General features: G+C 41.9%; 5 protein-coding genes across 5 annotated transcripts; 2 read left to right on the top strand and 3 right to left on the bottom strand.

The window, feature by feature from the left end:
- Positions 1-13,733: 13,733 nt before the first annotated feature.
- On the top strand, positions 13,734-15,520 carry M430DRAFT_64856 (hypothetical protein; the record flags this gene model as incomplete). The annotated part of the gene is made up of 3 exons (XM_024869134.1): positions 13,734-13,786; positions 14,210-15,110; positions 15,160-15,520. The coding sequence occupies 3 exons, from the start codon at positions 13,734-13,736 to the stop codon at positions 15,412-15,414; spliced, it is 1,209 nt and encodes a 402-aa protein (XP_024723250.1). The 3' UTR covers positions 15,415-15,520.
- Positions 15,521-15,975: 455 nt separating this feature from the next.
- On the bottom strand, positions 15,976-17,389 carry M430DRAFT_33760 (hypothetical protein). The gene has a single exon (XM_024866427.1). It carries the CDS (start codon positions 17,183-17,185, stop codon positions 16,115-16,117), a length of 1,071 nt encoding a protein of 356 aa, XP_024723249.1. The 5' UTR covers positions 17,186-17,389; the 3' UTR covers positions 15,976-16,114.
- A 395-nt stretch (positions 17,390-17,784) lies between these two features.
- Positions 17,785-19,873, top strand: M430DRAFT_33759 (hypothetical protein). Its single transcript, XM_024866426.1, has one exon. The coding sequence runs from the start codon at positions 18,020-18,022 to the stop codon at positions 19,472-19,474; it is 1,455 nt and encodes a 484-aa protein (XP_024723248.1). The 5' UTR covers positions 17,785-18,019; the 3' UTR covers positions 19,475-19,873.
- Positions 19,754-21,295, bottom strand: M430DRAFT_96795 (hypothetical protein; the record flags this gene model as incomplete). Its single annotated transcript, XM_024869990.1, has 6 exons — positions 19,754-20,064; positions 20,133-20,228; positions 20,288-20,426; positions 20,485-20,551; positions 20,604-20,837; positions 20,898-21,295. 6 exons carry the CDS (start codon positions 21,293-21,295, stop codon positions 19,754-19,756), a joined length of 1,245 nt encoding a protein of 414 aa, XP_024723247.1.
- Positions 21,296-21,981: 686 nt separating this feature from the next.
- Positions 21,982-23,166, bottom strand: M430DRAFT_273766 (hypothetical protein; the record flags this gene model as incomplete). Its single annotated transcript, XM_024865594.1, has 1 exon — positions 21,982-23,166. The coding sequence occupies one exon, from the start codon at positions 23,164-23,166 to the stop codon at positions 22,030-22,032; it is 1,137 nt and encodes a 378-aa protein (XP_024723246.1). The 3' UTR covers positions 21,982-22,029.
- Positions 23,167-23,403: the final 237 nt, after the last annotated feature.

Raw genomic sequence — 23,403 nt, 5'->3', positions numbered from 1 at the left:
TACTTCTTTTAGACAAATCTATATAGATCTTATCTTGTTTTATATAGCTAATACTAGTAAACAGTATATCCTTTATATCCTAGATAATTTAATATAAATAAATTTCGTCTATACTATAGAATCTAAGTACAAAGCCCTTAGTATTCTTTACTAGTTTAGTCAAATAGTATATAAGTAGTAAGGTTTTAAAGTTAAGATTATTTAAGTAGATAAGAAAACGTCTCTAAGAGAAGAGTTTAATAAGTAAGTAGCTAAAAAAGGAATCTTAGTTAAAAGATTAGCTCTATAAACACTATAACAAAACAGGCCTACTAAGTAATCTAAGAGAGTAATCCTTTAGAAGAGAATAGCTCTTTAAATAAAGGGTAGGCTACTAGAGAACCTATAGCCTAAAGCTACTAAAACAAGGGCCTACCTAATAAACAGATCTCTTAGCGCTACATTAGGCTAAAAAACACTATACTAGTATTTATAAGAAGTAATAAGTAACAAAGATAAAGAGAGCGTTAAACCTAAATTAAGCTACCTTTACGCCTACGGCTATAAAGTATACGTGTTAAACAAGAATAAGGCTAGGCTTAATAAGCTAGATCTAAAGGCTTTTATAAGCTACCTAGTAAGATATAACTTAACAAACATTTATTAAATCTAGATCTCTTTAAAGAATAGAGTAGTAGCTACTAGAGATGTAACGTTTAATAAAACAGCCTAGTACGATCTTATAGATCTATAAGAAGCTAAAGAAAAGGCTATATAGGCCCTTAAAGCGTTATATTAATTAAACAACTAGTAGATTAAAGAACAGGATATAAAGGATACTATAGTAGTAGACGTACTACTAGTAGTAGAAGAAGAAGAGCCTTTAGAGCCTTAGGTTAGTCTAAAAACAAGGGTTCTACTACTTACTATATTACTACCTACTTTACACGCTACGATAGGCGTTAAATTAAACGAATTAAGCGTACTAAGCGTTAAATTAGACAAATCTAACAAATTAAACAATCTAAGATCTACTAAATCTAAAACTAAAGATCGATTTAATCTACTTATAAACACGCTAAACACGCCTAAATCGTAGTCTAATAAACTGTTAGGTGTATTTCTATAAAGTAGAAGAGGCAAGAGTTAATAGACAGTCGTAGTATATTCAAAGGTATATTACTACTTTAACTATAGACTAATCTCTAAACCCCTCTTCTTTCCCCTCTCTGCCCTCTATTCTTATGCTTCTTAACGCCTACTATTACCTTGGTCGTAGTACGTAGTTACCCTGTACTTAATTTCTAAGCTATTGTAATTTCACGTGTTAGTACACCTAACATAAACCTACTATACTAAACGCGCTAATTAGATCTAATAGATTAAATAAACTTACTAAACTAGTAGATCTACTAGTTAAAAACAATAAAAACAATAAATTAGAGCTCCTTATAGCTTACAAACTATACAACCCTTTTAAACTAGTATATAATAAGGATATAGAAATAAAAGACACGCTACTATTAGACAAACTAATCCTACTATCTAATAACGTTATAATTTAATATAGAAGGTAATAAAGAAAGGGCCTTAGAGGCCTTAGAACTAAAGGTATTTAGATAAGTAATATTATCCCTAGACCTAGGATTAGACACTAAAGGCATAAAGCCTATACTATTTAATAAAAAGAGATTAACGAATTTAACAGGTTCTATATAGCCTTTTAATTAGGAACTAAACATAAAAAACAAAGGATCTATTAAACTAATCTACTATTATTATTATTATTATTGTTCTTACTACCTATGCCTAATGCATGTAGAACCTCTATACTACATAAATCACGTGGTAAAACCGTACTAAAGCCAGGTAAAAACCTACGTACTACCTCTTATAAATACTCTGTCGCGGTGCCGCTAGGGCGCTAAGACCTTATCGCTACCTTACTAGAACTTAACCTTCTAGCCTAGTAATACTAAACATACTAACAAGGCGCTAGTAAGACACTAAAAGAACGCCGGCCGTTAACTAGGATTACTTCTCCTCTTCTTCTACTAGGTAGCGCTCGGCTAGCCTAAACTATAAGAACCGGCTAGTAGATAGTAGCTAGTAGATTAGTACGCGCGCGCTCTTTCCTCTCTTTATTACTACTATAAAGTCGCGGAACGTTTATAGCACCCTTAGGTAAAGTACTTACTATAAGGCCTGCTACTACTAGTCAAGCTACTAGTAGTTAAGGACTAGGTAAGCTACTGTCTCTAGGGCCTTACTATAAGGGCACTAGAGGGTTACTACCTCTAGTACTCTACGTTTAAAAAGAAAGGCCTAAAGCCTAACCTTACTAGTACAGATCTACGTTAAAAGTAAGCTCTCGTACTTATAGAGGAGCAAGTACTTCTTAAGGGTATTTACTAAAGGGGCGGGTAGCGCGGCCAGGGTAGTACCCTAGTAGTGTGCCGGTAAACTGTCGTATTAGGTCTATCGTGTCCTCTAGTTCTCTTATAAGGTCTCCTCTAGTAAGGAGTCCCTATACTAGTCCTTTGCCTATACGGCTCGGCCTACCCTATACTTAAGTAACGTATAAGGTAGCGCTATAGTAGCGTTATAATAGTGTCTCTAGTGTTATTAAAAGTAGGTCGCTACCTTATTATAGATAGACTATATAAGTTTGCCCTTACCTATACGTTCTAGACATTATTTAAAGTCTATTACTCTCTTGTTAAGGTAGAGGTTAAGTAGAGGCGTAACTATTTTAGACTTAAGAAACTAAACAAGAGTCGCCTAGTACGCCTTTACGATAACGTAAAGGCACTATAACTACTTTGTAGTAAGGTCTTTTATAATCTCCTTAGCTCGTTACCTAGAGGGGCGGTACTAGACCCTTACGCTATATACTATAGCGCTCTAGATTACCTTTGTATAGATCTCCCTTACACGTAGTAGGCTATATCCTTATATAGATATAGTAAGCCTTATAAGCGTAAACTACTAAGTAGCGAACTTTTGTTTAATAGCGTTAAGGTAGCCCTTTTACCTAAGCTTTTAATCTATCTAAACTCCTAGAAAGCAGGCCTCTTAGACTAAGGGTATAACCTGGCTATTAAGGTAGACAAGTGTTATTAGTATAGTATAGGCATAGGTAAGGTAAAGAAGCTTGCTCTTTTTAAGGGCAAACTCTATTCTTCTTGTTTGTACCTACTAGCTATAGGTCTACTACGCCCCTTTAAGGTATTAGCGTGTCTCTATCGTGTCTCTACTAAATGCTAAAAGGTTAAGGTCGTTAGTAAACCCTACTATAATAAGGCTTATGTGTCTTTATAGTAGCGTGTACAAGCTAGTAGTATAAAGGAGAAAGAGGATAAGAGAGAAGGGCAAGCCTTATAGTACTCTTATAGTAACCTCTTAGGGCGGCGCTACCTCTTTATTAAAGAAGAGGCTAGCTGTCTAATTAGTAAGAAAGCTATATACCTACTATATAGCCTATATAAAGAACCCTAGGTATTAGAGAGTATAAAGGAGGCGTGTATAGTTTACTATGTTAAAGGCGCCTTTAATGTCTAGTTAGAGAAAGGACACTATAGCCTTATAGCTCTATACTATATATATAGCGTTAACTACTATTTTAACTATAAGGTCTATTAAGCGTTATAGCCGGTTTCTTATTTACGTTTCTAGGAGGAGCCCTTACGACTCTATAGTATTAGTAAAGCGCCGGCTAATTACTAACTTAATTACTTTGCCTATTACGCTTAAGAGTAATATCAGCCTATAGGCCCTAGTAGTTTGTTACTATTTAAGGGTCTTTCCGGGCTTACGTAGTACTACTACCTTTACTACTTTAAACTACACTAGGACGTGCCTTAGCTAGAGGCTTGTAGTTACTACTACTATAAAGAGCTTAGCTAAGGGGCGCCTGTATGCCTTAAAGAAGCTAGTAAGTAGTAGGTTAGGTCTTAGCGCCTTCTAAGTACCTGTCTTTTAGAGAACGTTAGTAATGTCTGCCTCTATTATAGTGTCGTTAATAGTAAACTACTAGTACTACTTGTTCTAGAGGTCTAGAACGACGTTACTAAGATCGGCTACTAATTCTAGAAAGAACTACTAGCCTAATACTATTACTTTATTACAGTAGCTTGTAGCTAGTGCCTTTCTATTAGCGCCCTAAAGAAAAGAGAGTAAGGCCGGTTCTAGGGACACGTAGCTATAGAGCCTAGCCTACCTTTTAAGACTCTAGAGTTTCTGTTAGTCTTTTAAGGTAGTAGTAAGGGCGCTATACTAGCTCTTAGTCTTTATATCTTAGATCGTCTGGAGTTAGTAGGTACTAGCCTACTAGAGGTCGCGCTAGTAAAGTTTAGTTAGGGTAGTAGTATATTAACAGCGCGCCGCCCGCGTTTACTAGACGGCCTTAAGGACCTTACTACTCTACTAGGGTTTAGTACGCCCTTAGCTAACCTTCTTTCTTAGGGTAGATAAGTCTGTAATACGTACAAGCTAAGAGGTAAGTAAGTTAATAGCCTTATTAACCTTATAAGGTATGTCTAGCGGCTTAAAAGAGAGGTAGAGCCTCTTAGCCTTAATCGCTACTAGCTCTCGGTCTATTAGGGTCTAGCTCTATTCTAGTGCCTCTATAGCTCTCTTATAGCGATCCCTTACTTAGGTAATAACCTTAATTAGCTAGGCGTAGTAGTTAGATCCTTTATACCTTAGGTTACCTTAGTAAGTATACTAGAGCGTCGCTATAGCCTACGCGTAATTAATCGTTAAGTCCTACTTGTTATGTCTCTTCTAGGTTAGCTCTTCTTAAGGTATACGTAGTAAGAGCTACTACTTATAGGCTAGATAAAGGAGGGTCTCTAATTTAGGAGTAATCTTACTAGCTCTATTCTAGAGTAAGTAGTAAAGGTTTATGTCGCCTATAACGATCTATAGCCCCTTTAGGTCCTTTCTAGTAAGCCGCTAGAAAGGGCTAGTCTAGCCTAGGGAGTTAAGAATTAGTAAGTATATTAACTAGACAGTAATACCTTATAGAGTAACGTAACACTAGTTAGTACTAGTCTCTACTACTTAGGTAGAAGGTAGGTACTACTTGTAAACGTAGATAACTACGCGGCCTTTACCCTTATAGACCTACTAGTACTTTACCTGTACTAAGTAGTAGACTATCTTTGTTTATTTGTTGTACTATAGCTCTTAGATTACTATAACGTTAGCTTTATAGCTATTATAAAGCGCTATTAAGGTAAGGCCGTTCTTTCTTATAGTATTCTAGTATACTATTATTAATTTTATTACTAAGAGTCTAGGATCTACAAGTCTTATGTTACAAAGGGGTTACTAGACCCTTAGTTAGTTCCCTAGCTTAACATCTCTATAATGTCGTAGCTTTAAACTGTTACTATATCTAGCGCCCTAATAAGAGGGCGTCTACGCCTTACTAAAGTCCTTACTATAGGCTTCTTATTGTTACCTGTCTATAGTCTCTTAGGTACTATAACCTAGTAGCTATTGTTATTATCTTACAAGGATACTAGCGTAGCGCTAAGTACTTAGCTAGTAAAGCTACTCTTTAATACCTTAAACTATCTAGGTCTCTACTAATATATAGTATGTACCTGCTCCTTTACCTTAAGGGCCTTAAGACACTAATAGTCTTACGCCGCGTATAGTCTACTATAGTTAACGTATCTCTTCTTACTATTAAGTTAAAGGTACTTTTCTTTACCTTAAGGGTACGCCGCTCTTATATAGTAGCTACACTAGGCCTGGTTCTTATAAAACCGCCTAATGTAGCTAAACTAGTAGTACTAGAAGTATCTTTAGATTTGTAGGTTAGCTAAATACAGCTTGTAGTTAAAGATCTAGGCTTACTAGATTAGCCCTTATTTATATAGGCGCGTTACTATATTAGTACTCTAGAGGTATAGTACTATTATTATAAACTTTACTATAAAGGCCTTAATAGGCTTGACTTTAACCTTTGTAATATACAGCGTATAGGCTTAGATCTCTACTAGTAACACTCTTAATTCTACTTATATAACCTAGTCTATTAGTAGGCCCTTTACGATTACTACAAACTTACTCTTATAGAGCTAGGCCGTAGGCCTAAACGCCTTTTATACCTAGCCCTAATCTTAGATCACGGTCTTTAGTATAGCCTCTTTAAAGGTAAGGATAGTGTCGCTACTAGAAAGCTAGTAGGTTACTACTACCTTAGCGCCCCTAATTACTATATTAGCTACTATTACTACTTTAATAGCGCTATAACGTACTAGGTCTTCTGTCTGTCTATCTACTCTAATCCTTAGCTCCTTAATCTGTCTCTTTAGTATTACTTATACTCTTGTTAGGTACTAGCTTACTACTAACGCGTACGTAGCCTAAAGGGCCGCCGCTACTATTAGCCTCTAGAAGGCCTCTTTTAATATCGTTCTTAATTACCTAATCGTTACTAGGTCGTCGTTAGAGAGGGTCTTAAGGGTACGTAAGAGGGTTACTGTATTTACTACCTTTAGCTCTACTACTACTGTCGTTGTCGCGATAAGGTCGTAAAGGAGGCGCGATGCCTTATCTTCCTTACCTAGTATTACGTAGGCCTTAATTTGTCGTAAGATTAACTTTGTTTTATTGTCTATACTACTCTTACTACTTACCGGCTCCTTACTACAGCTTTCTATTAAGGAAAGAGAGTATTAGCTCCTTCTTATAAGCAGGTAGTACTAGCTTTGTTTAAGTCTAGCATACTTACTATCTGTTACTATAGGCTCGCCTATAGTCTGCTAGTACTCTAGAGGGTATCCGAGAGTACTAATTTCGATTCTATCGTTCGTTTTTAAGTTTTTAGGGCAGTTAGGGCGTAAGCGACTGTCGTAAAGTTTTTTTAGCTATTTACTAATCTACTAGCTTTACCTAAACACTAGAAAGAGCTTTAAAATCACCTTTATAGTACTAAATTTAAGATCGCTACTTAGAAGAAGTATTTAGATCTTAAACGCTATAGTACCTTTAAATACGTCTACTATTCTTAAGTTAAGTAATATATAATCCTTGTTTAGTAGGTATTTATATATAAGTTTAATACTAACGGCTTTCTAGCTAAATTTAAGGCTAGACTAGTAGTAAGAGGTAATTTATAACGTTCTAACAGACAGGATAATTACGCTACTACGTTAGCGTTATAAGTATTTAGGGCCCTAATAGCTATAGCCGCTTAATTTAATCTTAATATCTACTAGTTAGACGCGGTTAACGCGTTTATAAATAGTAATATAGATAGTAAAGTCTATATTCGCTACCTAGAGGGCTTTAGTAAGCTAGATTACTACTTGTTGTTATTACGTACCTTATACAGGCTACGTAGATCCCTACTACTCTAGTATAGTAAATTTACTAGTGCCCTTAAAGAACTAGGGCTATATCTTATACCTAAGGCTAACTGTTTATATATAAATAATAAGCTAATCGTGTTCTTTTATATAGACGATATAGCTGTTTTATTACGCTTATCTAACTATAACAAATACCTCTCTTTTAAAACAAAGCTATTTAACAAGTACAAAATAAGGGATCTAAGAGAGCTTAATTATTATTGTTCTTACTGCCTATGCCTACTATATGTAGAACCTCTATACTACATAAATCACGTAGTAAAACCGTACTAAAGCCGGGTAAAAACCTACGTACTACTACTTGTGTTTATACTATTACGGCGCCGCTAGGGCGCTAGGTCCTTATTACTACCCTACTAGAACTTAACCTTTTATCCTAGTAATACTAAACATACTAACAGGACGCTAGTAAGGCGCCGGTAAGGCGCTAGCTACTAGCTAGGGCTACTCCTTCTCTTGTAACTCTTCTACTAGGTAGCGCTTAGCTAGACAGAACTATAAGAATCGGCCGGTAGATAGTAGCTAATAGATTAGTATATAAGCGCTCTTACCTTTCTCTATTACTACTACAAAGTTATAGAACGTCTATAGCGCTCTTAGGTAGAGTGCTTACTATAAGGCCTACTACTATTAATCTAGCTACTAGTAGTTAAGGACTAGATAAGCTGCTGTCTCTAGGGCCTTACTATAAGGGTACTAGGAGGTCGCTACCTCTAGTACTCTACGCTTAAAAAGGAAAGCCTAAAGTCTAACTTTACTAGTATAGATCTATGTTAAAAGAGAGCTCTTATACTTATAAAGGAGTAAGTACTTCTTAAGGGCATCTACTAAGGGGACAGGTAGTGCGGCTAGGGCGGCGCCCTAGTAGTATGCCGGCAAGCTGTCGTATTAAGACTATTATGCCTTCTAGTTCCCTTACAAGGTCTTCTCTAAGAGGGAGTCCTTATACTAGTCCTTTACCTACACGGCTCGGCCTACCCTATACTTAAGTAACGTATAAGGTAGCGCTATAGTAGCGCCGTAGTAGTGTCTCTAGCGTTATTAAAGACAGGCTACTACCTTATTATAGATAGACTATATAAGTTCTCCTTTACTTATACGTTTAAGACGTTATTTAAAGTCTACTACCTACTTGTTAAGGTAGAGGTTAAGTAAGGGCATAGCTGTTTTAGACTTAAGGAACCGGACAAGCGTCGCCTAGTACGCCTTTACGACAACGTAGAGGTACTATAACTACTTTATAGTAAGGTCTTTTATAATCCTCTTAGCTCGCTACCTAAAGGGGCGGTACTAGACCCTTACGCTATATACTATAGTACTCCAGATTACCTTTATGTAGATCTCCCTTACGCGTAGTAGGCTATATCCTTACGTAGACGTAGCAAGCCTTATAAGCGCGAACTACTAGGTAGCGAACTTTTGTTTAATAGCGTTAAGGTAGCCCTTTTATCTAAGCTTCTAGTCTAACTAAACTCTTAGAAAGCGCGCCTCTTAAACTAGGGGTATAACCCGGCCGTTAAGGTAGACAAGCGTCGTTAGTATAGTATAAGTACAGGTAAGGTAAAGGAGCTTACTTTTTTCTAAGGCAAACTCTATCCCCCTTATACGCGACCACTAGCTACATGTCTACTACGCCCCTTTAAGGTACTAGCGTGTCTCTGTCGTATCTCTACTAAAAGCTAAGAGGTTAAGGTCGTTAGTAAACCCTACTATAATAAGGCCTGTATAACCTTATAGTAGCGTATATAAGCTAGTAGTATAAAGGAGAAAGAGGATAAGAGAGAAGAGTAAACCCTATAGTACCCTTATAGTAACTTCTTAGGGCAGCGCCGCCTCCTTATTAAAGAAGAGACTAGCTGTCCGATTAGTAAGGAAGCTACGTACCTACTGTACGGCCTACATAAAGAACCTTAGGTACTAGAGAGTATAGAGAAGGCGTATATAGTTTACTATATTAAAGGCGCCTTTAATATCGAGTTAAAGAAGGGACGCTATAGCCCTATAGCTTTACGTTATATATATAGCGTCGACTACTATTTTGACTATAAGGTCTGTTAAGCGCTATAGCCGGTTCTCTATCTGTGTTTCCGGGAGGAGCCCTTACGACTCTATAGCTTTAGTAAAGCGCCGGCTAATTACTAACTTAATTACTTTACCTATCGCGTTTAAGAGTAATATCGGCCTGTAGGCCCTAGCGGTTTGTTACTACTTAAGGGTTTTTCCGGGCTTACGTAGTACTACTACCTTTACTACTTTAAACTACGTAAGAAAGTGTCCTAGCTAGAGGCTCGTAGTTATTATTACTATAAGGAGCTTGGCTAAGGGGCGCCTACATGCCTTAAGGAAGCTAGTAAGTAGTAGGTTAGGGCCCGGCGCCTTCTAGGTACCTGTCTTTTAGAGAACGTTAGTAATATCTACCTCTATTATAGTGTCGTTAATAGTAAACCGTTAGTACTACTTGTCCTAAAGGTCTAGAACGACGTCACTAAGATTAGCTATTAATTCTAGAAAGAACTATCGGCCTAACACTATTACTTTGTTATAGTAGCTCGTAGCTAGTGCCTCCTTATTAGCGCCCTAAAGAGGCAGGAGTAAGGCCGGTTCTAGGGGTACATAGCTATAGAGCCTGGCCTACCTCTTAAGACTCTATAGTTTCTGTTAGTCTTTTAAGGTAGTAGTAAGGGCGCTACGCTAGCTCCTAGTTTTTACGTCTTGTATTATATAGAGTTAATAGGTACTAGCCTACTAGAGGTCGCGCTAGTAGAGCTTAGTTAGGGCGGCGGCGTATTAATAGCGCGCTACCCGTACTTACTAGACAGCCTTAAGGACCTTGCCGTTCTACTAGGGCTTAGTACGCCCCTAGTTAACCTTCTTCCTTAGGGTAGATATGTCTGTAATACGTACGAGCTAAGAGGTAAGCAAGTTAACTACCTTGTCGACCTTATAGGGTATATCTAGCGGCTCTAAAGAGAGGTAGAGCCTCCCGGCCTTAATCGTTACTAGTTCTCTGTCTATTAGGGTCTAGCTCTATCTTAGTACCTCTATAACTCTTTCTTAGTAATCCCTTACTTAAGTAATAACCTTGATTAGCTAGGTATAGTAGTCAGATCCCTTGTACCCTAGGTTACCTTAATAAGTACACTAGAGCGTTACTATAACCTATACGTAGTTAATCGTTAAGTCTCGTTCGTTATGTTACTACTATGTTAGCTTCCTCTAGGGTGTGTGTAGTAAGAGCTGTTACTTATAGGCTAGATAGAGAAGGGTCTCTAATTTAAGGGTAGTCCTACCGGCTCTGTCTTAGAGTAAGTAATAAAGGTTTATGTTACCTGTAACAATCTGTAGCCTCTCTAGGTTCTCCTTAGCGAGCCGCTAGAGAGGACTAGCCTAGCCTAAGGAGTTAGGAATCGGCAAGTATATTAACTAGACAGTAACTTCTTATAGAGTAACGTAACACTAGTCGACGCCTGTCTCTACTACCTAGGTAAGAGGTAGGTACTGCTTATAGACGTAGATAGCTACTCTACCTTTACCCTTATAGACCTACTAGTACTTTACTTGTACTAGGTAGTAGACTGTCTTTGTCTAAGTGTTATACTACGGCTCTTAAATTACTATAACGTCGACTTTACGGCTATTATAAAGTACTATTAAGGTAAGGCCGTTCCTTCTTATAGTATTCTAGTATACTATTGTTAATTTTATTACTAAGAGTCTAGGATCTGTAATTCTTACGTTACAAAAGGGTCGCTAGACCCCTAGTTAGCCCCCTAGCTTAACATCTCTATAATGTCGTAGCTCTAGACTATTATAGTGTCTAGTGCCCTAATAGAAGGGCGCCCTTGTCTTACTAGAGTCTTTACTATAGGCTTCTTACTATTACCTGTCTGTAGTCTCTTATGTACTACGATCTAGTAGCTATTGTTGCTGTCCTATAAGGACGCTAGCGTAACGCTAGGTACCTAGCTAGTAAAGCTACTCTTAGACACCTTAAACTGTCTAGGCCTTTATTAATATACGGCATGTGCTTACTCCTTTGCCTTAAGGGCCTTAAGACACTAACGGTCTTATACTACGTATAGTCTACTATAGTTAACACATCTCTTTTTACCGTTAAGTTAGGGGTACTCCTCTTTACCCTAGGGGTACGCTACTCTTACGTAGTAGCCGCACTAGGCCTAGTTCTTATAAAACCGCCTAATGTAGCTAAACTAGTAGTACTAGAAGTATCTTTAGATTTGTAGGTCGGCTAAATACAGCTTATAGTTAAAGATCTAGGCTTACTAGATTAACTCTTGTTTGTACAGGCGCGTCGCCGTGTTAGCGCTCTAGAGGTATAGTACTACTATTATAAACTTTACTATAAGGGCCCTAATAGGTTTAACTTTAACCTTTGTAACATACGGCGCGTAGGCTTAGATCTCTACTAGTAACGCTCCTAGCTCTACCTGTATAATCTGTTCTACTAGTAGGCCTTTTACGATTATAGCGAACTTACTCTTATAAAGCTAGGCCGTAGGCCTAAACGCCCTCTATACCTAGCCCTAATCTTAGATCACGTTCTTTAGTATAGCCTCCTTAAACGTAAGGATAGTGTTACTACTAGGTAGCCGGTAGGTCGCTACTACCTTAGCGCCCTCTATTACTATATTAGCTACTGTTACTACTTTAATAGCGCTACGACGTACTAGGTCCTTTGTCTGTCTGTCTACCCTAATCCTTAGCTCCTTAATCCGCCTCTCTAGTATAACCTAGACTCTTATTAGGCGCTAGCTTACTACTAACGCGTAGGTAGCCTAGGGGGCCGCTATTATTACTAGCCTCTAAAAGGCCTCTTCTAACATCGTTCTTAGTTGTCTGATTATTACTAGGTTATTATTAGAAGGGGACCTAGGGGTACGTAGGGAGGTCGTCGTGTTTGTAGCTCTTATCTCTACTACTGTCGTCGTTATAGCGATAAGGTCGTGTAAGAGACGCGACGCCTCCTCCTCCTTGCCTAGTATTACGTAGGCTTTAATCCTTTATATAATTTTCTCTGTCTTATCGTCCTTATTACCCTTACTACTCTCTAGCTCCTTACTATAGCTCTCGGTTAGGGTATAAGAGTACTAGCTCTTACCTGCGAGTAAGTAGTGTTAGCTCTGTTTAAGTCTAGCACACCTACTATCCGTTACTATAGGCTTGCCTATAGTCCGCTAGTACTCTAGGGGGTATCTAAAGGTACTGATTTTAATTCTATCGTTTATTTTTGAGTTTTTAGGGTAGTAGGGGGCGTAGACGACCGTTTTTTAACTTTATTAAAATATATATATAGGTAGAGAGCTTAATTAGTTCTTAAGAATATAGGTTATAAGAGATCAAATAGTGTACTAGGTATAGTTAAGCTAAGACTTGTATATTAACTCTATAGTAAAGAAGTTCTACCTAGATAAAGAGAGGGCCTTAAATACGCTTATAGTAACTAACAAATTAGTACTAAATAGTAGTAAAGTAATAGAACAAGAGGTCTATAGCTATTAGTAAAAGGTTAGCTTAATACTATACGCTACTATTATTACCTAGCTAGACGCTATAAGAGCCGCTACTAAGCTCTCTAAGTTTCTTATTAATCTGTCGCCTAATTACTAGTAAGCTATAGATAGAGTAATATAGTATCTATATATAACAAAGTATATAGCTATTAAATATAGAGATATAATAGATCTAGGGTAAGCGTTTACTTATACTAGTAACACTACTTTTATAGATAATCTACTTACTAGAAGAAGTACTAAAGGTTACGTGTTCTACTTATTTAGTAGGCTAATAGACTAGAAATTAATAAAGTAAAAGACTGTTACTACTTTAAGTATAGAGGCTAAATTACTCTTATTAACCTACGCTATAAAAGAGCTCTATTAGTAGAGAAGGGTCTTTACAAACCTTACTCTAGAGTTTAATTAAGGGTTTAAGTACTCTATATAAGTAGATAACCTACAAACTATACGCCTAATAGAGCTAGGAATACTAAGATTAGTTACTAAGCTAAAGTACGTTAATATCTACTAGTACTAGCTAAGGTAAGAGGTAGCCGCCTAGCGCGTCTAATTAGAGTAGATTTTAACTAATTATATACCGGCTAATAGACTTATAAAGGCCTTACTACGTTAGAAACACTAGGAGTTCGTTAAACAGCTTAAATTAGTTAATATTTGTTACTAAATAAAACAGACTAATTAAACTACTAAATAGAGCCTAGAGCTTTTAATAATAAGTAACTTAGGCGTAGAGACGTACCTAACAGACTAATAAAAAACAGATGTTAACTAATTACGCTAGTTATATACTTTTATATATACTGTTTTTAACGTTTTACCCCGCGTTTTAATGTTAATTAATAATATAGTATTAGAGCGTAAAAAGAAGCCTACTAGGAATACGTAAATAGCTTTACTATTTCCTAATTAAGAACAAAATCCTAACTACTTAAGGAGGTGTGTTAGAAACTAGGAATGTCACGTCTATTACCTAATTAGGTAATTACGTTATTAGAAGCTAGATTTTGTCTGTTACCTTATACCTCGTATCTAGTATATAGATTACCGTATACCTATTACTATATACCTCGTACCCTATATAGCGTTCTAGGTATTACTGTATATACTATATTTAGTATACTGTTTTTACTACCTTTACCTGTATATAACTCCCTTTACGTTCTCTATTAAGTAGTTAGTTTAATTTAATTTAATCTACTTAAACCTAACACTTGAATCCACTTAATTCGCCCCTTTATTCGATCCCCCAATTCATCCTATTTGACACTATCTCAAAGGTTCCTTCAACCTCTGCATCTGCATCAGATTCAACGATGGAGGACCGAACGCCATTATTCGGTTCCCAAAACCGGGACACACAGCTGTAGCTCTCATGGACGAAAAGGTCACGAACGAGGTCCAGTTCATGAAATACCTCAGCAAGAACACTACCATTCCCCTCCCTCGTGTGACCAGCTGGGGTCTAACTGAGGAGAGCCCACATTACTTAGGGCCGTTCATCATTATGGATTATGTCGACGGGACGCGGTTGTCGACTATCCTGAAGCAACCGACTAAACATGACCAAGAAGACGTGGTTCTAAGCCCGGATATCGATAACACAACATTAGACATTGTCTATGATCAAATCGCCAATTATATGGTTCAACTTTCTGAGCTTGATTTCACCGGCATTGGAGCTATCTCAGAAGACCCCGCTTCAAATACATGGTCTGTTACTGGAAGGCCCCTCACCTACAACATGAACGAGTTGGCTACTGTCTCAGGCTACCCCATCGACAAATTTCCTACGGCGGCATTTTCATCTGTAAACGAATACTGCCAGAATCTTGTGAACAAACATTTGATCCACCTTCGGACCCAGCGCAACCTTGCTGATGACCCGGAAGATGCTGAGAGGCGGTTCATCGCCCGTCATCGATTCAAGCAGCTCATCCCACAATACTGCATCGAAGACCCCGGTCCGTTCAAACCCTTCTGTGACGATTTGCAACCTTCGACCATGCTCGCAGACCCGAAAACCCTCCAGATTACCGCCGTGCTGGATTTCGAGTTTACGAATGCCATGCCGGCCCAGTTCGCATACGACCCGCCTTGGTGGCTGTTGCTGCTAGGGCCAGACATGTGGCTTGAACGCCGCACTATGGAAGAATTCTTGGCCTGTTACGAGCCCAGATTGGAGCAGTTCTTGCGAGCGGTGGAACGAGTAGAATCGAAATCAGGACCAAGGGGAAAGCAGCCCACGGGGAAAGCAGCCCACGGGGCCACATCTTTCTACCAAGATGCGTGACTCGTGGAGGACTGGACGTTTCTGGTTCGATTATGGAATAAGGAAGAGTTTTGATATCGACGCAGTATATTGGGCTGCACTACATGATGGCAGTATTGGTGTTGACTCCCTTGACGATGAAGCGCGGGCAGAAATGGAGTCATTAAAACAGATGAAGATGGAGCAGTTGAAGGCATATAAAGAGGAGTGCTCTGTGCGTTTCCGAAGTCCCAGCCCCTGAATATTTGACGGCACAGCTCGAGTTTTGGTCTCTAATCTATCGGCATCATTTACACATTAACTCTTTTGCCGTCGTCGATTCTCTTCGTTATACCAGCATAACGCCGTCAGTAGAGTTTTCACAGCACGGGATAGTAGAGATTGAATTACAATTGCCCCAGGGGACTGCACACAAAACACCGCTCTGAGATACCTTCTTCAAGTATGAAGCTAGTTGGCCCGTCAGGTGGCCAGCACCTGATCAAGCAAATAACAAGTCTTGCAAGAGAAGGATAATTGACCGTATCGTGTCTATCTTTCCTTTTCTCCAAGTGTTGACTTCAATCATACGGACTACAGAGGAATATTTCACTGGTGTCCTCGAATTTGGGATGCCTTACCTATCTATCCGCTTTCCGGCTGATCATGCCCAGCTTGAATGAAAGGGGTAAAATATATCATGGAGGATACGGGATATCAATTTCAGAATAAAGCGAGTTGGAATTAGTGAGAGGTTCATGCTCAGACCTTACACAGTACTTGGCAAGGTCAATTGCTTTCACAGGTGTGTCTCGTAGTGAGGCTGCTCATAAAGTTTTATTGCTCTTTTTTAAGATTTGAGAACCAAAGGCTAAATACGCGAAGCAAAATGAATGTGAGCCATCAAAGTCGCTCACAACCTAGGTAATGTGGGGGTAAATACCGTAAATGATATTCGTACCTCAATCTTCATCTATGTGCATCTTCATCTGCTTCATAGAGACCTCGAGATACCAAATCATCTCCTTCATCATTGCTTTGACCGCCTTCCTATCCATGATAACCGCATCCAAGTTGTCTGGTTCTCTTTCCAACGCATCCTTCTTTGCCTTTTCCAACTGAGCGATCATATACTCTGACTTCTTCTTGAGCACCTTGAACCTCTCCAGCGCAAACTGTCCAGTCAACTCGTTCAAATAGCTGAGCTCAAGTGAGTTGGTAATTTCCGTGTCGTCTCGCAAGGCTGGGGACTTTGGCCTGTAAGAGCATGTCATCGTGATCCGCTCGCCAGTGTTCCAAGCACGCAGCGCAGCGTGTGGCATGTGTCGACCCTGCATGACAATGCATGATCCCATCGTCGGCCCGCGCAGCTTCCTCAGTGACCCATCGGGCATACGCAAGGCGGTCTCTCCGCCCACCATTTTATCCGTGTTTGAAAGCATTAGCACACACACATACGGAAAGCTGTCGGTGTGCCAATCGTCGACATTAACCTCGTGATATACGGACTTCTCCTCCTCCCATCCAGCAGGCACCGGCTCAGGAAGCAGCGGGAATTCCTGCACGCCCTCTTTCCCACTGGCTCCGAGTTGGATGTTGGTGTGGCCAATTTCGTAGGGCAGGGCAAACTCGAGTTCAATACCCACAGCTTCTTCCATGATCTTGTGCACCTCGGGGGAGCGCCAGAAGGCGTGAATGAAAGGTGCCTCTTTTTCAGTAAACCCCCGAAGCGTAGCAGGCGCGCGGTACCACGAGTGCATGCGTCTCTTGATCGTGGATGGCTGGAGGAGCTCTCGTCGAAGTTCAACCACTGCGGCTTCGGAGCATAGCTGGAAGGGCTCGGTGGTCCCAAAATCGCTGGTCCCCTTCAATGGAAGGCCCAGCTCCGAGTAGGTGTACTTGCGGTTCGGGGGGGTATAGTTGAGATGGATGGCCGGGTTGAAGGCGACCTTAGACGGGCCCCGAAAGGTGTCTTTCCGCGGATCATAGCCGTCGGAAATAGGAGTAGGAATGTCAATTGCAGAGGGTGCCATGGCAAAGTAGTTCGACTCAGTAAATCAATTTAGGGTGGAGTTTTCAACTTTTCAAAACGAGTGCGGACGTTTGAGAGACCTTCTTAGATATGCATTGGGATGGGCCATATTTATATTGAAGCACAACAACAACAACGAGCTGCTGTTGACCCAATTCATCCAGATTTCCCTTATCTTCGGATACATGTGAGGCTTGAGATAATTGGTTGGCGGGTCGGGCGGGTCCAGCGGCCTTTCATGATGGGAGGATTGGATCGTCGAAGGTTGGCGGCTCTTTGCACACAGTGAGCGGGGTTTAGCGATGGATAGCTATAGATGGAGGTGGGGTGCTGCTATCGCGGATCAATTTGCTGAGACGGGCCTTATCTTAAAGTCTTACAGTAAAGGGGAGAGCTTGGCGGACTGTCCCGTGACTTCCCGCCGGTGGGGAGGGATGACTAAGCAGCGCGCGTATTCTCTGCCGCGCGCCTCCTTTTCACTCTTCTTTCATCTTTCTTCATCTTTTATTCTCTCCAGGTCCGACCTCCTATCAATAACGCACCCCCAATTGACTCGCTTCCGTTGTTGGCAACATGCTTTTTCAAAAGTTTCCCAAATCGTGTAGCATTTCCTCATGTAGTATATACCTTATGCCAGCATCATTACTAGTGTATGGTGGGGTTACCGTACGGGGTCTGCTTATCTCTGTTATCTCTTGACATCCCTGACCTTCTCCGTTTCCAATTCCTCCAATTCCCTCCCTATGCAGCGCATCCATCTCGTTGACACCCGGAAACGTCAATCTCCATTGACCAGTCGTTATTGTTTACAAGTCACAACTGCAATTTACAAAGCATGGCCACTGCCGCCAGATCACCCCCAGCCGGCGTCACCGAAGCTCCTCCCGCCAGGAGAACTTCACTCAGCGGCCGCGTTCGCTCAGGATGCATTACCTGCAAGTCTCGAAAGAAGAAATGCGATGAGCGGTACAGTGGAGATCCCAGTTGCTGCGAGAGCTGTTCACGGCTAGGATTGATCTGCGAGCGTGAGGCTTTACGCAAAGTCCCTCCTCGACCTTCACGACGACGGAAACCGCCCTCCACGGTGCCACCACCAGCAGAAGGCAATACTCACCTCCCTCCGCAGACAGCCCTCCCAATCGCCGACTCAGTACAACCGCATCCCTTCATGTCCATATACTCGTCTAAGAAAACATCCACAGAACGCTTATTACTTAAATACTATGTCGGAAAGCTCGCGGCGCTCTGCTCAATCGTCCCAGGAGAGAGCAACGGTTTTGTCACCGTCTTGTTGCCAATGGCTATGGATGATTTGGCTTTGTTATACGCCCTGTTTACATATGCATCTGTCCACTTGAGTATTACCGCGCATCAAACGGCTGTCTCGGCCACCGCACAATTGGAGTACCAGAGCGAGGCAGCTCGCACACTGTCAGAGGATATCGGAAGAAATACCGTGTCCGACAGCTCAATCGCGTGTGCATTGATTTGCTGCGCGGCAGATTTCACTAACGGTGACACCGAACGGTGGATTCTTCACCTTCGCGGAGCAGGCCAGCTTATCAGCATGAGAGGTGGCGCAGAACGTCTCGGTCAAACAAGCGATGGACGATTTCTCTTGCGTAATTTCGCATATCATGACATTTTATCAGCCGTCAGTAGTGGTGGCAGGCCTCATATGAATGGGGTGTATTGGAATAGAGACAGTGAGCCTTCGATGGATGCTTTGATGGGTATTGCAGACGGGCTATTCGGCCTGATCAGTGAAGTCTGCACTTTGATTGCCGATGTCAAGGACAGTCTACTCTCCGAAGATCTTACATGCGATCATATATCGCGCGGTGAGACTCTCGCACATAGGCTGCGCGTCCAGTTATGCACACCTCCAACACCGTCCGCTGGGGCTGACTGGTTAACTTTATCCTACCACGCTGAAGCCTATCGGTATGCAAGTTTGCTGCTTCTTTATCACCTCATGAGTGACTTGTCACCCGTGTATCTCCTAGAAATTTCTGAATGCGTGGAGAAGATAGTTTATTACGCGTCTGTAATCCCGCCTGACTCCACTGCGGATGCTGGCCTGGTGTTTCCATTGTTCATGGCAGGCGTCGGGGCTGTGTTTGGAGGGCCAATTGATTTTATTCGGGAACGTCTGAATAGTATATACAATCGGACGAAGTTTGGACACATCGCTAAGGTGCTCGAGTTACTTGAGAACATGTGGAGCATGGGTAGAACAGACTGGGTTGTCCTGTTAGACGAGCTTGGCTGGAAGATCTCGTTGGCTTAAAGACGTGCAACGGATCCTGGTCGTGTCATGTACCGCAGCAAAGTTGTGTTTGGTATTCATTTGCTAGCAATGTTTATGTTACCGAGGTCAAGATACCTAGTATATCTGCAGCGTTTGACTCTAGCTGAACCCACCGGGGCCAATGCTTTTGCTGTGCCATAAGGCTCCTCTCATCTATATGAGCGTTTCAGGAAACGCCAGACTCGACCATTTTTCAATAACACAGACTTGTGGTATTTTATAGGCCAAAGCCATAATGGTCCTCCAACCTTGCAACTCTCATAACTCTGTCTTCACACCCTCCCTTACCACTTGTTCATTCGGGCGTGGTGCCCGGTTATGCGTCTTCCTCTCGACATACCCGTCAACCGGATACAATGGCTTTCCGACCATCAGGCCGAAGACCTCGAAGATTAGATCCGACGCAGCCCACGCCGTCGACTCACCTGCGTCGTCGTATTGCGGTGCTACTTCGACCACGTCGGCTCCGACTATGTTTAGAGAGGTCAGACTTCGCAGGATAGCTTTAACTTCCCGCGTTGTCCAACCTCCTGGCTCCGGCGCACCGGTTCCTGGCGCAAGGCCTGGTTCTACGAGAGTGTTAAGATGAAGTCCGATACACTATGAGACGGAGGAAGGGCGGAGTTGGGATTATTACCTAGGATATCGATGTCGATGCTGAGATAAACCAACGAGTCGCCGACGACTTGCTTGATGGTGTCGGCAATACCCTTCACCCCTATCTCGTCGATTTCTAACGGATGTCCCATTAACGCTGCAGCTTAAAAAGCCATCCCTCGGGACTTGACATACCGTGCGTCTCAATATAATGGAACCCTTGCCTTGCATCATCATCATAGTCTGCGAAATCGCCTCCAAATATGCGCGACCTCAAACCTGCGTGGATATTGGTCCCGTTCGCTATCAAACCTTCGTTGTGAGCAATCCAGAACTATCATTGTCAGCGAGAAGGGTGTCTGGGATTCATTGTTCAATTGCGGATGTCTCACCATTGATCCGTGAGTGAAGTCAGATTGAGCGGAGCTCCAATAACCAGCTAGATTATTCGGCGCCCATCTGTCTCTAGTCAGCATCCCGAAGCCTTGTGGAGGAAGAAGGGCTTCCGCACGTATCGAGATGACTATCAAAGTGAAGCACGCTGATGGGTCCATAGATTTCGTTCAATGCTCGAAGTGCAGGCAAAGCTACAGAATGATCTCCGCCGAGCGTCATCAGGCGCGGATGATAAACACCATCCTTTCCCTTGACACCAGGGGTCGCTGCAGTGGGCTGGGTGCGCGCTGGTCTCCGAAGCAGATCACGATAAGCTTCGGTCATCTGCGTGAAGGCTACTGCATTGTCACTTTTCCATTAATTGTCAACTTGATGCACGGGACCTGGGGTGAGGGGCTATCTCTCTTACAATGGAGTAATTGGAATATCGCCGCAATCTAGGAATGTAGCCCAATTCTGGTATGGATTGATTCCTTGGACAGGATTAAAGCCTCTGGAGGGTATCTGACGCTGGCTCGCACTTCTGATGGCCCGCGGACCAAACCGCGCTCCTGGACGGTATGCAACAGAGGTATCGAATGGTGCTCCAATGACTGCGATGTCGAAGGAAGCTTCCTGGTCAACTAGACATTCGACATGCGGCAGATGCGCAAACGTCTGGATCCCAGTAAATGTATATCCAGACTTCCACCGGGTGATTCGATCTTCTGTGAGCGGAGCCTGATCATCTGCTCCGTGAGATGAATGACCTGAAGCCGTAGAGGCGAGGGCGAAAATCGTCGCGGAAAGCAGTGTTGCCGTCAACATTGCGGAATGATGTGAAGGTCAACGGCGAGAAAATCAGGAACGTGTGAGAAATCCATCTTGCGGCAACTCTGGTTTGATAAACAACTCACGATACAGAGATAATGCAGAACTGCCGTGCAGGGACAGGTCGTTGGCGCGCATGGGCGTATGCGGCGCCTCGCGCGGCCATTTGGAGAGACGGATACCTATGTATTCTGCTAGTCCCGCTGATGTATGCCGATCAATTTCTGCAGGGATACTGCCGAGCAAGCTACTAACTACTGTAGATAAGCAAGAAGATGTACAGGGGTCAAGTTAGATACTGAATCATCTTCTCGGTTTTAACTCTTCAAAAACCTACAATAAATGACGGTCCAGGTGGGGTTCAAATAGTAAAGGTATTGCTCTCTTCTTGATCCTGTGATTGAATTCAACAGGACTAAAAGACAATCACATGGCGGGATCTTGGGTCGTATGATATGAGCTATTTCCACTTTATACTAAAGTGCTAAAGTGCTAAAGTGCTAAGTTGGATATATTTTTCTAAGTAGGTATCGTCTAGATATATCGAGGCAATTTCTGATATATTATATTTTGAAACTACTTACTCTTAAACATAACTTCTAGAATGTTGGTGCACAAAGTCCTCACTCAGGATAATGCTACGTCAAGTGTCAGCTGGTTAAGATTCTATTTTTGAGCCATCTATACCACTTTTCCGTACATGAAGCTCTCTAGACGGAAGGAGATGATATCTATAGACGAGCTTGAACCTCCTTCGCCAACAACGAAGCATTCACCATTTCCGGCACAAGTTCCCTTACATTCCTCGCACCCAGTAGCTTCATACCGGTAATGACTTCATCTTGAAGCAGCTCGATAGCTTTACTCACGCCCTCCGTTCCATAAGCGCTCAGAGCATACATAAAAGGTCTTCCAAGTCCCACAGCCGTAGCGCCCAGACATAAAGCCTTCAGTACATCCGTACCCCTCCTGTACCCGCCATCCACAAGAACTTCCACCTTCTCAAAAATGCCCGGTGCGTGCTTGCGCAACTCGTAAAGAGTATGTAGAGAAGATGGCGCGTGGTCAAGTTGGCGACCTCCGTGATTCGAGAGAAAGATACCATCAGCTCCATGGGTAGCAGCCAGAACCGCATCCTCGTACGTTTGGATGCCTTTGAGAACGACTTTCATCGGCGATGCGGCGGCCTTGATCCATTTTAGATCTTGCCATGTCAGACTCGAATCCGTCCAGCCCAGCAACGCATCTCCCAAGCCTTTCGCGTCGGCGCCCGTCGTCGCCGCAGATGTAGCTTCTGGAAGATCGCTGGCAAGAACGGATTTCTGGCGCTCGTCCGCTTCTCGTTTCCCTGGTGCTGGGGCGTCAATCGTCAGAACCAGGGCTTGAAAACCGAGTTTTTTGACGCGTTGGATTAGAGATTTGGTTTTTTCGTGGTCTTTGTTGACGTAGAGTTGGAAGAATAGAGTTTGCCCGGGAACCGTGGATCCAGCTATTTCCTCGTAGGTACAGCTGCTGTTCGTAGAAACGATATAGACAATGCCGTGTCTACCTGCTGCCTCTGCGAGGCATATTTCTCCTGAAGGATGTCCGAGTTTGGCCAGTGCAGCGGGTGAGATGAAAAAAGGGAGTGTTGAAGAGTGACCGAGGATGCTTGTCTTCGTGGTTATCTGGCTCACATTGCGAAGAAGACGTGGCCGAAAGCGAACCAAGTCGGCAGCAGATCGGTTGAGATTGTAAGAGTTGGAGTCCTCTGAAGTACTTGTGTAGTAGACGAGTGCTTTGGAATTCAAACGGCTTTTGCCAACTCGTTCGATGTCAAATATATTGATACATGTTGATAACGGTGGAACCTCGACTTGATCGTCCATTTTGATTACTTTGTCGCGGGAACTGCATCCTGTCGTTTAGTCTTAAATATAATATCTGTGTTGTTACAGTGAGCAGAGGGCGGGTGCGGCGGCCTTGAATATAAAAGCTCCACAATCTAGATCAGCGAATCACTATCCTGTCAAGATCCTCTCTAATGTACTAAGATGCCGGTATACGCATAGCATGCCACTAAATAACATATCAGGTGTAGTTTGATAACTTTTGATTAAATGAGT

This window comes from Amorphotheca resinae (genome assembly GCF_003019875.1).
Source record: "Amorphotheca resinae ATCC 22711 unplaced genomic scaffold M430scaffold_3, whole genome shotgun sequence".
NCBI lineage: Eukaryota > Fungi > Ascomycota > Leotiomycetes > Helotiales > Amorphothecaceae > Amorphotheca > Amorphotheca resinae.
This window is presented reverse-complemented; position numbering and strand designations above follow the sequence as displayed.

What these genes read in the sequence shown, in the direction of transcription:
- M430DRAFT_33760 (XM_024866427.1), bottom strand. Translation starts at nt 17,185, where the DNA reads ATGGCACCCTCTGCAATTGACATTCCTACTCCTATTTCCGACGGCTAT.
- M430DRAFT_33759 (XM_024866426.1), top strand. Translation starts at nt 18,020, where the DNA reads ATGGCCACTGCCGCCAGATCACCCCCAGCCGGCGTCACCGAAGCTCCT.